Source organism: Lynx canadensis, chromosome D1 (genome assembly GCF_007474595.2).
Source record: "Lynx canadensis isolate LIC74 chromosome D1, mLynCan4.pri.v2, whole genome shotgun sequence".
Taxonomy (NCBI): domain Eukaryota; kingdom Metazoa; phylum Chordata; class Mammalia; order Carnivora; family Felidae; genus Lynx; species Lynx canadensis.
Window position 1 is genome coordinate 49,342,558 of NC_044312.2, and position 17,514 is coordinate 49,360,071.

General features: G+C 38.3%; 1 protein-coding gene across 4 annotated transcripts in view; it reads left to right on the plus strand.

The window, feature by feature from the left end:
* CCDC90B (coiled-coil domain containing 90B) overlaps positions 1-17,514 on the plus strand; it is a 49,997-nt gene that overhangs the window by 11,862 nt on the left and 20,621 nt on the right. For 2 of the 4 annotated variants that reach the window (XM_030331795.1, XM_030331798.1), the window contains 4 exons: positions 15,965-16,066; positions 16,575-16,616; positions 16,709-16,780; positions 16,875-16,928. In XM_030331795.1, the coding sequence (XP_030187655.1) occupies positions 15,965-16,066; positions 16,575-16,616; positions 16,709-16,780; positions 16,875-16,928 (270 nt within the window). The remainder of the gene's footprint in view (positions 1-15,964; positions 16,067-16,574; positions 16,617-16,708; positions 16,781-16,874; positions 16,929-17,514) is intronic. The other 2 variants (XM_030331796.1, XM_030331797.1) reach the window with 2 other exon arrangements.

Here is a 17,514-nt window from a genome sequence, read left to right on the forward strand (position 1 = left end):
ATTTCTCTTTCTACTGTTTCATTATTAGTGTATAGAGTGCAACAGATTTCTATACATTGATTTTGTATCCTATAATTTTACTGAATTCATTTATCAGTTCTAGTGGGTTTTGGTGGAATCTTTAGGGTTTTCTATATATAGTATCATGTCATGTACAAATAGGGAAAGTTTTCCTTCTACCTTACTGATTGGGATGCCTTTTATTTCTTTTTGTTGTCTGATTGCTGTGATTAGAGCTTCCAGTACTGTGTTGAATAAAACTGGTGAGAGTAGACATTCTTGTCTTGTTCCTGACCTTTGGGGAAGAGCTCTCAATTTTTCTCCATTGTGTATGAAGTTGGCTGTGGGTTTGTCATAAAGGCCCTTATTATGTTCTCTCTAAACCTATTTTGTTGGGGCACCTGGGTGGCTCAGTCGGTTAAGCATCCAACTCATGATTTTAGGTAAGGTCATGATCCCACAGTTGTGAGACAGAGCCCCAAGTCAGCAACAGAGCCCACTTAAGATTCTCTTTCCCTCTGCCTCTCCCCTGCTTGCACTCTCTAAACAAACAAACAAACAAACCTACTTTTTTGACGGTTTTTATCATGAATGGATGTTGTACATCTTGAATGCTTTTTCTGCATCTGTCAAAATGATCATATGGTCTTTATCCTTTTTTTTATTATTAATGTGATGTTTCATGTTGATTGATTTGCAAATATTGAACTAGCCTTGCATCCTGGGAATCAATCCCACTTGATTGTGGTCAGTGATATTTTTAATATATTGTTGGATTTAGTTTGCTAATATTTTTGTTGAGGGTTTTTGTATCTATGTTCATCAGAGATACTGGCCTCTAGTTCTCTTTATTTATGATATCTTTATCTAGTTTTAGTTATCAGTGTAATGCTAGCCTCCTAGAATAAATCTGGAAGTTTTTCTTCCTCTTCTGTTTTTTGGAATAGTTTAAGAAGAGTAGATATTAATTCTCCTTTAAATGTTTGGTAGAATTCACCTGTGAAGCCATCTGGTGCTAGATTTTTGTTGGGAGTTTTTGCTTACTGATTCAATTTCATTACTGGTAATTGGTCTGTTCAGATTTTCTATTCCTGCTTCAGTTTTGGGTGATGATTTGTTTCTAGGAATTTATCCATTTGTTGTAGGTTGTCCAGTTTGTTGGCATATAATTTTTCACAATATTCTCTTACATTTGTTTGTATTTCTGTGGGTTAATTTTCTTCTTTCACTGGTGATTTTATTTCAGTCTTTTTATTTTAATGAGTCTGGCTAGAGGCTTATCAGTTTTGTTGATCTTTTCAAAGAACCAACTATTGGTTTCATTGATCTCTTTCATTGGGGTTTTTTGTTTTGGTTTGGTTTTTTTTTGTTTGTTTGTTTTTTAGATTCTTTGTCATTTATTTCTGCTCTAATCTTTATTTCCTTCCTTCTGCTGGTTTTAGGTTTTGTTCTTTTTCTAGCTGCGTTAGGTATGAGGTTAGGTTGCTTATTTGAGATTTTTCTTGCTTTATGAGGTAGGTCTATATTGCTATAAACTACCTTCTTAACACCACTTTTCTACATCCCAAAGATTTTGGACCTTTGTGTTTTCATTTGCATTTGTTTCCATATAATTTTTTATTTCATCTTTGATTTCTAGGTTTATCAATTCATTGTTTAGTAGCATGTTATTTAACCTCTGTGTATTTGTGCTCTTTCTATATTTTTTTCTTGTGGTTGATTTCTAGTTTTGTGGCATTGTAGTCCGAAAAGATACATAGAATGACTTTGATTTTTTTTTAATTTGTTGAGACTTGTTGTGTGGCCTAATATGTGATCTCTTCTAGAAAATGTTCATGTGCACTTGAAAAGAATGTGTATTCTTCTATTTTAAGGTTGAATGTTCTGAATATATCTGTTAAATCCATCTGGTCCACTATGTCATTCAAAGCCACTGTTTTCTTGTTGATTTTCTGTATGGATGATCTGACCATTGATATAAGTGGGGTGAAGTGGGGTGTTAAAGTCCCTTACTGTTATTTTATTACTACTGATTAGTTCCTATGTGTTTGTTGTTAACTGTTTTATGTATTTGGGTGTCACCATGTTGGGTCCATATTTACAGTTGTTATATTTTCTTGTTGGATAGTCCCTTTTATTACAATATTGTGTTCTTCTTTGTTTCTTATTACCATCTTTGTTTTAAATTCTATTTGGTCCAGTATAAATGTTGCTACTTCAGCATTCTTTTGATATCCTTTACATGGTAAATGTTTCTTTGTCCCTCACTTTCAATCTGCAGGTGTCTTTAGATCTGAAACAAGTCTTGTGTAGGCAACATATAAATGGGTCTTTTCTATCCACTTTGTCACCCCATATCTTTTGATTGGAGCATTTAGTTCATTTACATTTAAAGTAATTATTGATAAATATGTATTTATTGACATTTTGTTACTTTTCTGTGGTTGTTCTTTGTACTTTTTCTCTTATCCTCTTCTTGTTCTCTTTCACAGTTTGCTGGCTTTCTTTAGTGGTAAAGTTGAACTCCCTTCTCTTTAGTCTTTACATATCTGTTACTGGTTTTGATTTCTTTGTATACCATTAGGTTTGCATATAACATCTCCATGTGAAGTTGATGGTCTCATAAGCTTGAACCCATTCTTTACAACCCCGCCCACCCACATTTTATGTATTGATGTCCTATTTTGCATCCTTTTATTTTGTGATTTCCTTGACTGATTTTTACTGATACACTGATTTTCACTTCTTTTGTGTTTCCTGCTTTTTATACAGCCCTTCATTTAGTCCCCTTTAATAATTCTTGTAGGGCTGGGTTAGTGATTGTTCACTCCTTTACTTTTTTTTTTTTTTTTTTTTTTTGAGAAACCATGTCTCCTATTCTAAACGATTGCCTTGCTGGATAGAATATTCGTGGATGCAGACTTTTTTCTTTTCAGCACTTTGAACATATCATGCCACTCCCTTCTGGCCTGTAAAGTTTCTGCTGAAAAATGCACTGATAGCCTTATGGGGTTTCCTATTTATGTAACTGTCTTTTACTGTGTTTAAATTATTTTTTTTAACTTTTTTAATTTTTTTGAGAGAGGGATCATGCACACATGAGCACAGGAGAGGAACAGAGAGAGAGGGAGATAGAATCTCAATCTCCATACTCCATGCAGAGCCTGATGCAGGGCTCAGTCCCATAGCCCTGAGATCATGACCTGAGCTGAAATCAAGAATCAGACACTTAACTGAATGAACCACCCAGGCATCCCTAAAATTCTTTATCACTACTTTTTGTTGTTTTAATTACTATGTGTATTTTTGTGCACCTTCTTTGGTTAATATTGTTGGGGGTTCCCTGTGCCTCCTGGATCTGGATATCTGTTTCCTTCCCAGATTAGGGAAGTTTTGAACTATTATTTCTTAAGATAAATTTTCTGCCCCCTTTTCTCTGTTCTTCCTCTGGGATCCCTGTATTGTGAACATTAATTACACTTGTTGGAGTCACTGAGATCCCTAAGTCTGTTCTCACTTTGCACTTTTTTTTTTTTTTTTTGTCTCTTATATTTGCTCAGCCTGATTACTCTCTCTTACTCTGTTTTCCAGGCCATGAATTCATTCTTCTAATTCCTCTAGCCTGCTATTTAGCCTGTCAAGTATATTTTTGTTTTAAATTTATTGCTCTCTTCGTCCCTGAGTGGCTCTTTTTTGTCTTTAAGGGTCTCACAGAATGTCCTCCACTCTTCTCAAATCCCATGAGTATCTTTATGGTCATTACTTTAAATTCTCTATCAGGCACATTATTTATCTCTGTTTTACTAGAGTCTCTTGCTGTGATTTTGTCCTTTTCTTTAATTTGGTTTGGTCTCTTCACTTTACCTAACTCTGTCTGTTTCTGTGTGTTAGGAAATTCAGCTACATCTGCTCTTGAGAGTAGTTGGTGGGATGCTCACTCTTAACAAGCTGGCTGGTCCTCTTTTATGCAGCTGCTGTGGGTACTGGAGTTGGCTTAAGGACATTCCACAAAGCACACGTGGGTGGGTGATGCAGTTTTAACAAGGCGCACACATCCCCCACAGGTGGTCGGAACACATTGTTGGCAAGGTTTGTGCTAGTCTTCTGGGGGAGAGGACCTTTAGCAGCTGGATTGAGGCAGGTTTAGCTGGAGAAGGTTGGGGTGGTGCAGTGCAAGCAAATTAGGCAGTGAATGCCCACAGGTGCTGGTTCCCACCAGTGGAAGGGTGATTGTGCTGGGGTTGGTGGAGGGAAATGGTACATGCCAGCTCCTTTTTCCCTGGAGATGTCCCTTAAGGAACTCTGAGATTACTAACTCTCCTTCTCAAATGCTCTCATTTTTCAAACTGCTGCCAGTTTTTTTATTGTGTGTGTTTAGGTTTTTTTTTTTTTTTTTTTTAAACAAACTGATGGTTCTAAGCTGTATCTCCTGGGCTTTTGGGGGGCTATCTATTTAAGTGTCTCTTTAAGTGTGGGACTCAGCGTTCTGCTGCTCTCAGGGATTTTTAAAGTTGTAGGCTTTAAGTCCTCCTGGTTAAGAAATCACCAAATCTAGCCCCTCTCATTTTCAAAGCCAAATCCTGTGGAGATTCGTCTTCCCTGTGTAGGTTCCCTGATGTGATATTCTGTTTCTCACCCCTCTCTGCACCTCACAGCTCCCTTCCTCTGACAGCCAGACCCATGGGGTTCAGCTCCCCACAATTTCTGTGCCTTTCTACCCTCTTTGATGTGGCTTCTTCTCTACAGTTACTTGTGGAGTTTGTTCTGCTAATCTTGGGTCATTTTCTGGGTTATTTGCATTGATGTGAGTGTCACCAAGTTGTATTCATGGGACAAGGAAAATTTAAAGGCTGCCTATTCTGCCGTCTTCCTCAAAAGTCCAAGCTATTGACATTTTTTATAATATTCTTAAATTAGATTTTTAAGTTTACCTATAACCAGTGAATTAAAATTGTGGCTTAAGGAAGTTTTATGCTGGCAATACCATTTAATCCTACATTCAAAGTGCTAAATTTTGGTGTTTTTATGATTAGTGTGTGAAATTAACATCTCATTCCGTCATTGAGCCTAATCCAATTGTTGACCCCACCCCCACCCCAAAGATGTCATGAAAGATGGGTTTGAGGCTCAGGACCTTGTACTTGATCACTGCAGAAAGACTATACTGTTAAGTACACTCAATTCAAAAATTCAGTTATATTCTGAATTCACATAAAAACTGAATTATAGGGTTTTTTGGGTTTTTTTTTTTTTTGGTGGAGTTTAGGGCTTAGGGTTCTATGTATAGTATCATGTCATCTGTAGACAGTGAGCATTGTACTTCTTCCTTACCAATTTCTATGCCTTTTATTTCTTTTTCTTGCCTAATAGCTGTGGCTAGAACTTCTAGTACTATGTTGAATAAAATTGGTGAGAGTGGGCATCTTCATCTTGTTCCTGATATTAGAGGAAGAGCTCTCTGTTTTTCACTATTGAGTATGACATTAGCTGTCGGTTTCTCATATGTGGCTTTTATTATGTTGAGTTATATTCCCTCTGGATGTTGTATTTTATCAAATACTTATTTTGCATCAATTAAGATGACCATATGGTTTTTACCCTTCCTATTGTTAATGTGATGTACCACACCAATTGGTTTATGAACACTGAACCATCCTTGCATCCCTAGAATAAATCCAACTTAATGGTGGTAAATGATCCTTTTAATGTATTGTTCAGTTCAAAGTTTGGTAATATTTGTTGAGAATTTTGTATCTGTGTTTATCAGAGTTGGGCCTGTAGTCTTTTTTTTTTTTGTAAAGTCTGTTTGGTTTTGGTATCAGTGTAATGCCGGCCTCATAGAATGAATTTGGACGTTTTCTGTCATCTATTTTTTGGAATATTTTGAGAAGAGCTGTTAACTCTTCCTTAAATGTTTGGTAGAATTCACCTGTGAATTTGTCTAGTTCTGGACTTTTGTTCATTGGGAGGTTTTTTTTGATTATGTGTTCAGTGTCATTACTAGTTCAGATTTTCTGTTTCTTCCTGGTTTAGTTTTGAAAGTTTGTATCAGTTTCTAGGAATTTATCTATTTCTTCTAGGTTGTCCACTTTGCTGGCATGTAACTTTCTGCAGTATTCTGTTATACGCTTTTCTATTTCTGTGGTGTCAGTTGTTACTTCTGTTTCATCTGATTTTGTGTCCTTTATTTTATTCGCAATGAATCTGGATAAAAGCTTATCAGTTTTATCTTTTCATAGAATCAGTTTTTTGTTTCATTAATCTTTTTCTATTGTTTTTTAGTCTGTATTTCCTTTATTTCTACTCTCATCTTTATTATTTTCTTCCTTCTACCAACTTCGGGTTTATTTTGTTTTGTTTTTTCTAGTTCCTTTAGGTATAGGGTGAGATTATTTGAAATTTTTCTTGTTTCTTGAGGTAGGCCTGTTTCACTATGCATCTCTTTAGAACTGTTTCACTGTGTCCCACAGACTTTGGAGTATTGTGTTTCATTTTCATTTGTCTCCATATATTTTTTTTTTATTTCCTCTTTGATTTCTTCATTGAAGAAATTTGTTGTTTAGTAGCATTTTGTTAACCTCCCACCCAACACCCTGCCAACAACCCTGTTTGTTCTCTATATATGAGTCTCTTATGGTTTGCTCCCCCTACTTTTTAAAATCTTATTTCTGCTTCCCTTCCCCTATGTTCATCTCTTATGTATGTTAAATTCCACATATGAGTGAAATCATAGAATATTTGTCTTTTTCTGACTCACTTATTTAACTTAGCATAATATATTCTAGTTCCATCCACATTGTTGCAAATGGCAAGATTTCATTTTTCTTGATCACCAAGTAATATTCCATTATGTATATAATTATATATATATATATATATATATATATATATATACCGCATCTTTATCAATTTATCAGTCAATGGACATTTGGACTCTTTCCATAATTTAGCGATTGTCAATAGTGCTCCTATAAACACTGGGGTGCCTGTGCCCCTTCAAACCACCACTCCTGTCTCCTTTGGATAAATACCTAGTAGTACAATTGCTGGGTCTAGGGCTAGTTCTATTTTTAATTTTTTGAGGAACCTCTATACTATTTTCCAGAGTGACTGTACCACTTTGCATTCCTACCAGCAATGCAAAAAGGTTCCCCTTTCTAGGGTCGCCTGGGTGGCTCAGTCGGTTAAGCGTCCGACTTTGGCTCAGGTCATGATCTCACGGTCCGTGGGTTCGAGCCCCGTGTTGGGCTCTGTGCTGACAGCTCAGAGCCTGGAGCCTGTTTTGGATTCTGTGTCTGCCTCTTTCTCTGACCCTCCCCTGTTCATGCTCTGTGTCTCTCTGTCTCAAAAATAAATAAATGTTAAAAAAAAAAGGAAAAAAAGGTTCCCCTTTCTCCACATCCTCGCCAACATCTGTTGTTGCCTGAGCTGTTAATTTTAGCCATTCTGACGAGTATGAGGTGGTATCTCATTGTGGTTTTGATTTGTATTTCTCTGATGATGAGTGATGTTGAGCATCTTTTCATGTGTCTGTTAGCCATCTGGATGTCTTCCTTTGAAAAGTGTTCATGCCTTTTGCCCATCTCTTCACTGGATTATTTATTTTTGGGGTGTTGAGTTTGATAAGTTCTTTATAGATTTTGGATACTAGCCCTTTATCAGATGTGTCACTTGCACATGTCTTCTCCCATTCCATTGGTTGCTTTTTAGTTTTGCTTATTGTTTCCTTCACTGTGCAGAATCTTTTTATTTTGATGCGCTCCCAATAGTTCATTTTTGTTTTTGTTTACCTTTGCCTCTAGAGATAGGTCAAGTAAGAGGTTGCTGCAGCTAAGGTCAAAGAGGTTGTTGCCTGTTCTCTCCTCTAGGATTTTGATGGCTTCCTGTCTTATGTTTAGGTCTTTTCATCCATTTTGAGTTTATTTTTGTGTATGGTATAAGAGAGTGGTCCAGGTTCATTCTTCTACATGTCACTGTCCAGTTTTCCCAGCACCATTTGCTAAAGAGACTTTTTTCCATTGGATATTCTTCGCTGCTTTGTCAAAGATTAGTTGGCCATACGTTTGTGGGTCCATTTCTGGATTCTCTTTTCTGTTCCATTGATCTGTGGGTCTGTTCTTGTGCCAGTACTATACTGTCTTGATGATTACAGCTTTGTAATACAGCTTGATGTCCGCAATTGTGATGCCTCTAGCTTTGGTTTTCTTTTCCAGGATTGCTTTGGCTATTCGGGGTCTTTTCTGGTTCCATACAAATTTTAGGATTATTTTTTCTAGCTCTGTGAATAAGGCTGGTGTTACTTTGATAGGGATTGCATTGAATGTGTAGATTGCTTTGGGTAGTATAGACATTTTAACAATATTTGATTTTCCAATCCATGAGCATGGAATGTTTTTCCATTTCATAAGCTTTCTATAGTTTTCAGTGTATAGATCTTTCACTTTTTTGGTTAGGTGTCTTATGGTTCTTACTACAGTTGTAAGTGGGATCAATTCGTCAATTTCTATTTCTGTTGTTTCATTATTGGTATATAGAAATACAACCTATTTCTGTTACTTTGCTGAATTCATGTATCAGTTTTACATGAGGCTGAGCATCTTTTCATATGTCTGTTAGTCATCTGGATGTCTTCCTTTGAAAAGTGTTCATGCCTTTTGCCCATCTCTTCACTGGATTATTTATTTTTGGGGTTTTTTTGGTGGAGTCTTTCAGGTTTTCCACATAGAGTATTATGTCATCTGCGAAGAGCAAAAGTTTGACTTCCTCCTTGCTGAGTTGGATGCTTTTTATTTATTTGTGTTGTCTGATTGCTGAGGCCGGACTTCCAGCACTATGTTGGATAACAGTGGTGAGAGTGGACATCCTTGACGTGTTCCTGACTATAGAGGGAAAGCTCTTAGTTTTTTCCCATTGAGGATGATATTAGCAATGGGTCTTTTGTATATGGTGTTTATGATCTTGAGGTATGTTCCTTCTATCCCTACTTTCTTAAGGGTTTTAATCAAGAAAGGATGCTGTATTTTGTCAGATGCTTTTTCTGCATCTGTTGAGATCATGTGGTTCTTAACCTTTCTTGTATCAATGTGATGTATCACATTGATTCACGTGCAGATATTGAACCAGCCCTGCATCCCAGGAATGAATTCCACTTGATGGTGGTAAATAGTTCTTTTAATGTATTGTTAGATCCGGTTTGCTAGTATTTTGTTGAATTTTTGTATACATGTTCATCAGAGAAATTGGTCTGTATTTCTCCTTAGTGGGGTCTTTGTCTGGTTTTGGAATCAAGGTAAAACTGGCTTCATAGAATGAGTTTGGAAGTTTTCCTTCCATTTGTATTTTTGGAACAGCTTCAAAAGAATAGGTGTTTAACTCTTCTTTAAATGTTTGGTAGATTCCCCTGGGAAGCCATCTGGCCCTGGACTTCTGTTTGTTGGGAGATTTTTGATTGCCGATTCCATTTCTTTACTGGGTATGGATCTGTTAAAAAATTTTTGTTTCTTCCTGTTTCAGTTTTGGTAATTTATATGTTCTTAGGAATTTGTCCATTTCTTCCAGATTGCTCAATTTGTTGGCATATAATTGCTCATAAAATTCTCTTAATATTGTTTATATTTCTCTGCTATTGGTTGTGATTTCTCTACTTTCATTCATGATTTTACTTATTTGGGTCCTTTCCTTTTTCTTTTTGATCCATCTGGCTAGCTTAACAATTTTGTTAAATGTTTCAAAGAACCAGCTCCTGGTTTCGTTGACCTGTTCTGTTTTGTTTTGTTTTTTTTTTTAATATCCTTGATTTCTGCTCTAATCTTTATTATTTCTCTTCTGCTGGTTTTTGGCTTTATTTGCTGTTCCTTTTCCAGTTCCTTTAGGCATAAGATTGTGTATTTGAGACCTTGCTTCCCTCTTTAGGAAGGCCTGGATTGCTATATACTTCCCTTTTATGACTGCCTTTGCTGCATCCCAGAGGTTTTGGGCAGTCGTGTTTTCATTTTCATTCACTTCCATTTACTTTTCAATTTCCTCTTTAACTTCTTGGTTAACCCATTCATTCCTTAGTAGGATGTTCTTTAATCTCCAAGTATTCATGGTCTTTTCAAATTTTTTCTTGTGGATGATTTCCAGTTTCATAGTGATGTTGTCTGAAAATATGCTAGGTATGATCTTGATCTTTGTGTACTTGTTGAGGGCTGATTTATGATCCAGGATGTGATCTATTCTGGAGAATGTCCCATGTGCACTCCAGAAAAATGTGTATTCTGTTGTTTTACAATGAAATGTTCTGAATATATCTGTTAATTTCATCTGGTCCAGTGTGTTACTCAAAGCCATTGTTTCCTTGTTGATTTTCTGCCTATATGATCTGTCCGTTGTTGTCAGTGGGGTATTGAAGTCCCCTACGATTATAGTATTATTATCAATTAGTTTATGTTTGTGATTACTTTATATATTTGGGTGCCTCCACGTTGAGGGCATAAATAAATACAATTGTTATATCTTCTTGTGGATAGATCCCCTTTATTATGATATAATGCCCTTCTTCATCTCTTGTTACACTCTTGGTTTAAAATATAGTTTGTCTGGGGGCACCTGGGTGGCTCATTCGGTTAAGCATCTGACTTCAGCTCAGGTCACGATCTTGCAGTTCATGAGTTTGAGCCTCACATCGGGCTCTGTGCTGACGGCTCAGAGCCTGGAGCCTGCTTCAGATTCTGTCTCCCTCTCGCTCTCTGCCCCTCCCCCACTCATGCTCTCTCTTAAAAATAAATAAACATTAAAACACATTAAATCTAGATTGTCTGATAGAAGTATGGCTACTGCAGCTTTTTTTTGATGACCATTAGCAGTATAGACAGTTCTCCATCCCCTTATTTTCAATCTGAAGGTGTCTTTATGTCTAAAATGAGTCTCTTGTAAGCAGCATATAGATGGGTCTTGTTTTCTTATTCATTCTCTTACATCTTTTGATTGGAGCATTTAGTGCATTGACATTTAGAGTGAGTACTGAAAGATAATCATTTAGTGCTATTGTGTTGCCTGTAGAGTTGGTGTTTCTGGTGATGTTCTCTGGTCCTTTCTAGTCTTTGTTGCTTCTGGTCTTCTTTGTCTTTTTTCCACTCAAAGTGTCCCCCTTAAAATTTCTTGCAGGACTGGTTTAATGGTCATGGACACCTTTAGTTTTTGTTTGGGAAATTATTTCTCTCTCCTGCTGTTTTGAATGATAGTCTTGCTGGATAAAGAATTCGTGGCTGCATGTTTTTCCAATTCAGCATGTTGAATATATCCTGCCATTCCTTTCTGGCCTGTCAAGTTTCTGTGGATAGGTCTGCTGTGAACCTGATCTGTCTTCCCTTATAGATTAAGGATGTTTTTCCCCCTTGCTGTTTTCATAATTCTTTCCTTGTCTTGTGTATTTTGTGAATTTGAGTATGATATGCCTTGGTGATGGGTTTTTGTTGAATCTAATGGGAGTTGTCTGTGCTTCCTGGGTTTTGATGTCTGTGTGCTTCCCCAGATTAGGCAAGGTTTCCTCTATAATTTGCTCACATAAACCTTCTGTCCCTTTTGCTCTCTCTTCATCTTCTGGGACTCCTATGGTTTAGATGTTATTCCTTTTTAATGAATCCCTGAGTTCTCTAAGTCCTGTATTGTGATCTTTTGCTTTGTTTCACTCTTTTTTTTATCTGCTTTGTTTCACTCTTTATCTACTTCATCATTCTCCATAATTTTACCATCTATATTGCCGATTCGCTGTTCTGCTTTGTCCATCGTTGCCATTGTGGCATCCATTGAAGATTGCATCTCGGTTATAGCTTTTTAATTTTGGCCTAACTAGATTTTATTTTTTTATCTCTGTAGAAATGCATTCTATGGTGTCTTTGCTTTTTTCAACCTGAGTTAGTATTCTTAGTATCGTGGTTCTAAATTCTAGTACAGACATCTTACTTATGTCTGTGTTGACTAAATCCCTGGCTGTCATTTTTTCCCATTCTTTCTTTTGGGGTGAATTCCTTTGTTTTTTTTCATTTTGGAGGAAGGATAAAAATTAATAAAATAAAAATTATAAACAAAACAAAGTCAAAGGAAGCCAGATCCTAGGTTTGTTTCAATCTCCTTGTTGAAAGAAACTTTATAGAATGTAGAAAATAAAGGAAAAGGAAAGGGGGGGAAAAGTGTAAATAAATAAGTTTTTTCTCTGTATTCAAGAGATAAAAGAAAACCAAAGTAAAGAAAATGAGCAAATAAATGAGCCAGCAAATAGAATGAAACCCAAAAGAATTTATATCCACTTTTCCCTAGAACTGAAACTATGAAGCACTCTATAGTCCATATACTAAGCAGGTGGAGTGACTTGTGCTGGTCTTCTAGGGGATGGCTTGGAGGGCACAGTTGGGCAGGGCTTGGTGTAACAGCTCCGTTCTCCACTAGATGGTGCTGCTTAGCTTGCTGGGCTGGATCTGTGTGTTTGTGTACCTGTGCGTGTGCGGTTGAGGTGGAATTGACTTCACCCAGCTCCCTAATCTCTGGCTCAGGAACTTTGCAATCTCACCAACCCACAGTCAAGCACCGCTCCTTTGTCTCAGGTCTTGTTCACTCCCTGCCTCTACCCTGTCTGTCTAAGCTGTCTGCCTGCGAGACAAACCTCCTTCTCGAGATTTATCTCAGATGGGGTTGTGTTTCAAAACCCCACACTTTGGAAACCCCCACCGACTCTCTGGGGAGGGTCTCACTGAGCATTGGCCGGAAGCCAGCTTGCCCCAGAAAACGTTTGTGTGGTCACACAGTGGCAGAGGTTCAGAGATTATGGCAGTCCATAACACACAGTTGACGCCAGGTTTCACAGCACTCTGGCATCTTTGTCCCAATACCAGCAAACATGGCTGCTCTCTGGGGTCCTCTGGGACCTTTGCCCACCAGGAGGCCGTATGGTGTCTACCAAATGCACTCCATGCAGGGGAACCACTTTTCCCTATGTGGCATATGGACCCCTCAAACCCCACTGCCTACTCCTGGGGATTCTCCCTACTTCCTCACCAGAGCACCACCAGGCACGGGGCTCTGAATCTTCAGACTCTGCGCTCCACTGTGTATAGAATCCTGGTGGTATTGAAGCCCTTTCCTTTCTCCCTGTCAATGGTTTTGGGGAACAGATTTCTTGTTCAGTCCCCTGCAAGTATTTTTACTCTTTCTCTCTCAAACTACTTTCAGGGCAAGTGCTTTTCTTGTGCACAATCCTGATGTACCACACTCTACCCCTTTATTTTTTCTTAGTCTTCTCTCCACAAAAACAGCTCCCTACCCTCTGTGGCTTTTCTCTCCCCCAGTTCACCTCTGCACACCATGCATCTGCCGAGTTCCGTAGCTCAGGTTATACGGATTGTTGCATAAATCCTCAGATCAATTTCCTAGGTGTGCAAAAGGTTTGGTGCTGATTTAGCTATGTTTCAGGGATGAGACAAGCTCAGGGTCTCTATACTTCTCTGCCATCTTAACTCCTTCCTCTGGCCTGTATAATTTCTGCAGGGAAATCAGCCCATGGTCTTATGGGGTTTCCTTGTATGTAACTCATTGCTTCTCTCTTTCTGGTTTTAAACTTCTCTCTTTATCTTTAATCTTTGGTATTTTAATTATTACTTACTGTGTGGACCTCCTTGGCTTCATCTTGTTTGGTACTTCTGCACTTATCGAACCTAGATACCTGTTTTCTTCCCAGAGATAAGGGAGGTTTTCAACTATCATTTCTTCAAATAAGTTTTCTGCCTCCCCCCGCACCCCGTGTCTTTTCTCCTTCTGGGACCTCTATAATGCAGATGTTCTTGCTTGATTTTGTCTACGAGAGTCCTTAACCTATCCCTGTGTTTTTTTTCTTTTTACTGTTCAGCTTGGGTGCTTTCCATTATCCTCTTTTCCATATCATTAATCTGTTCTTTTCCATTCTCTAATCTGTTGATTCCCTCCAGTTTATTTTTCATTTATTGTGTTCTTCAACTTGGTTCTTTTTTTTTTTTAATTTTTTTTTTTAACATTTATTTATTTTTGAGACAGAGACAGAGCATGAACGGGGGAGGGGCAGAGAGAGAGGGAGACACAGAATCGGAAGCAGGCTCCAGGCTCTGAGCCATCAGCCCAGAGCCTGACGCGGGGCTCGAACTCACGGACCACGAGATCATGACCTGAGCCGAAGTTGGACGCTCAACCGACTGAGCCACCCAGGCGCCCCAACTTGGTTCTTTTTTATATGCTATCTCTTTGTTCAAGTTCTCACCAAGTTTATGCACTCTGCTGTCCAGTCCAGTGGGCATCTTTATGTCCATAATTTTGAAGTATTTATCAGGCATACTTATTTCCATTTTATTTAGTTCTGTTTCTGAGGTTTAGGCTTTGTTCATTCGTTTGAAGCAAATTCTTTTGTCTCTTCCTCTTGCTTTACTTTGTGAGTTACACACAACAGCTACCTTTTCAAAGTAGGATGATCTTGTGTATAGTCAAGTCATCCCCTGTGGAGAATGTGTGTCTGGTGACATTAGCTGGCTTTCTGAATATGTGGCTGTCATGGGTGTTGGGGCACTTCATGTTAGGGCCACTTTGGTGGGATGGCCAGAGCCAAAGTGGGTACAGGCCAGAACTGTCTTCGGGCTTTCCACATAGAGGTGCATCCTGGCCAGACAGCTGAAGTTGAAGTGGGTGCAAGCTGGAGGTTCCCAAGGCTCTCAGTGCAGAGGGCCCCCAGGCAGGACAACTGGTGCTATAAAGGGTATCATTTGGGGGGCAAGCCCAGTGTTCTTGCTATGGAACATACCCTGGTAAGATAACTGAAACTGAAAAGGTTCCAATCTGGGAGGTCTTGCGACTCTCTGTGGAATTAGTGCCCTGGCAGGACAGTTTAAGCTGAAGTGAGCATGAGCCAGGGTGGTCCAGGGGCTCTCTGCATAGACAGCACCATAAGAGAGTACCTGGTGCTGAAATGAGCGCAAGCCAGGGGTAAGTGCAAGCCCAAGACACACCCTGGTCAGGTTGCTGCAGCTGCTGCAGCGTATGGACCACTGGATCCCTGGACACACTCCACAGAGTGTGCCCTGATGAGTTGTCTGGAGTCAAATTAGCCACGAGCTAATTTGGAAAGGTAACAGGATGCTCTGAGCTGGGGGTGTCATGCCACATCATCTGGAGTTTAAGTGCTGGGATCCTGGAGTGTTCTGGGGTGCTTTGTACCTGCCTCACCTCGGAAGGTGAGCTGTTGTGAACACTGACCAGGGGTATTCTGGTGTCTCCACGCTGGGGCCACGACACTGTGCTGGTTTGGGCTGGGGGCCTAGTGTTTGCTGAAGTGGTAGGCTGGCTATGGTGCCCAGACCCTACTCCTGTCTGTGCTCTAAAAATGGAAGGGGAATGTAAACAGTGATGCTCACCAGCCCCTCAGAACTAGAGAGTCCCAGCAGCACTCTCTGGAAGAGTTCGAAGGCTGGATCTTTTATATTCTAGTTGCCCTTTTAAACCTCAGCATTTTTTCTTTATCCCAGGGCAGATGAATCTGCTCATGGTCATTCAGTACTGTCCCTCTTACTGCAGTTCTCAGTGTCTGCAGTTCTCAGTGTCAGGATTAGGGATTCCCTTCATTACTGTGCTTCTGTCTCTCTTGCCTTTCTCTTTGTGGTATATTTTTTGTTGTGCAGAAGCTGGCCGGTTAGCCCTGAGGTGTCCTTCAGGAGGAAATGCTTTATAAATAGGTATAGATTTGGTGTATCCATGGAGGAGGTGACTTCAGGGTCCTCCTGTGTCACAACCTTGGACTGGAACCTCCTTTTCATTTTTATATATAGGTTTCATATGGTTTTGTTTAGTTAGCCAAGCAACATTACACCTTGTAGCATAACAACAGATTCTTTTACATTCCATGAAAACAATTCTGTGTAAGGTGAAAGCATTCCATATATCACTAGGTTATTTCAATTTTGCTTTCCAGGAAATAACAGTACAACAACTAATGGCTCATTTGGACTCCATCAGGAAAGACATGGTCATCCTAGAGAAAAGTGAATTTGCAAATCTGAGAGCAGAGAACCAGGTGATACTAGTTTGTTTATTACTAATAAAATAACTGATTTCACATGTGTTCTAATAGGACCAAGTAATGATTTTATGTGGTCATTCAGTAACTTTCAACGAGTTTTTTGATCAAAGTATGCTAGATGTTTAACCTATAACTAATCTTTCTATGTATCAATCATAGTCTAGACCAAAGAATAAGAGTTGTATCTTACACATGTAAAAGTCAAATGTAAGGGGAAATCTTTATATATAAAATGTTTCATATTATATATAAAATTTCTAATATAGCTCAATATAATGTTCTCAAAATTGAAAGCAATGTGCCATTTTATATGAATCTGCAGTAATTTTTGTGAGTTAAGAGAAAACTGCTTCTGTAATTCATTTGGAGTTTTAATTTTTTTTAATTTTAAATATTTTTAAATTTCCAGTTTTTGCTAATGCAAGGTTTCAGATTTGTTGAATAAATCATGCTATGGGCTTTTGGCTTAATGGCAATTGCATGTGATTTTTCCTATACCTAGAAAATGAAAACTGAATTGGAACAAGTTAAGCAGCAACTGATAGTAAGTTTTACTTTTCTCACTTTAAAATATTTTATTAATTTCAGAACAAACATTATGAGATTGCTTTTTTAATATTTTGATTTTCTGTAAAGAATGAAACCAGTCAGATCAGAGCAGACAATAAACTGGACATCAACCTAGAAAGGAGCAGAGTAACTGATATGGTAATGTGCTTCTAAATATACTTTCTTGGTAACTTATTAATTCCTTCTAGTCTTTTTTTTTTTTTTTAACCTCCTGATTTGTCATATCCTTTAGTTTACAGATCAAGAAAAGAAACTTATGGAAGCAACCACAGAATTTACCAAAAATGTAAGCTAGTATGTAAAAATTCTCTTTTATACCACTCATGTATTTTATGTGTTGTATCTTTTTTTTTTTTTTTTTTTTTTACATTTATTTATTTTGAGGGAGACAGAGAAGGCACCTGCAGGGGAGGGGCAGAGAGAGGAAGAAAAAAATTCCAAGCACTAAGCCCAACATAGGGCTCAAACCCACAAACCGTGAGATCATGAGCTGAGCCCAAATCAAGAATCAGGTGCTTAACTGACAAAGTCACCCAGGTGCACACCCCGCTCCCTCCCCCCCCCAGCTTATTTTTATATAGAAAATAACTATTTTTTGGAAGACCTGGATTCACATTTAAATGAGGGCACAGGTTCAATGAAATTATCTTTAAAATTTTTAAATAGTGAATATTTATTGAGTGCTTACTATACATCAGATAGTTCTACCTGCTTTACTTCTATTAATTCTCCTTATCAGCCTCTGAAGTAGGCCCTCTTTTTTCTCATTTTACCAGTTTGGAAAATGAGACACAGGAAGTTAAGGTCACACAGCTAATAAATGGTGGAGCTGGAATGTGAGCCCGGATTCTAAACTCCATACTCCACTACTA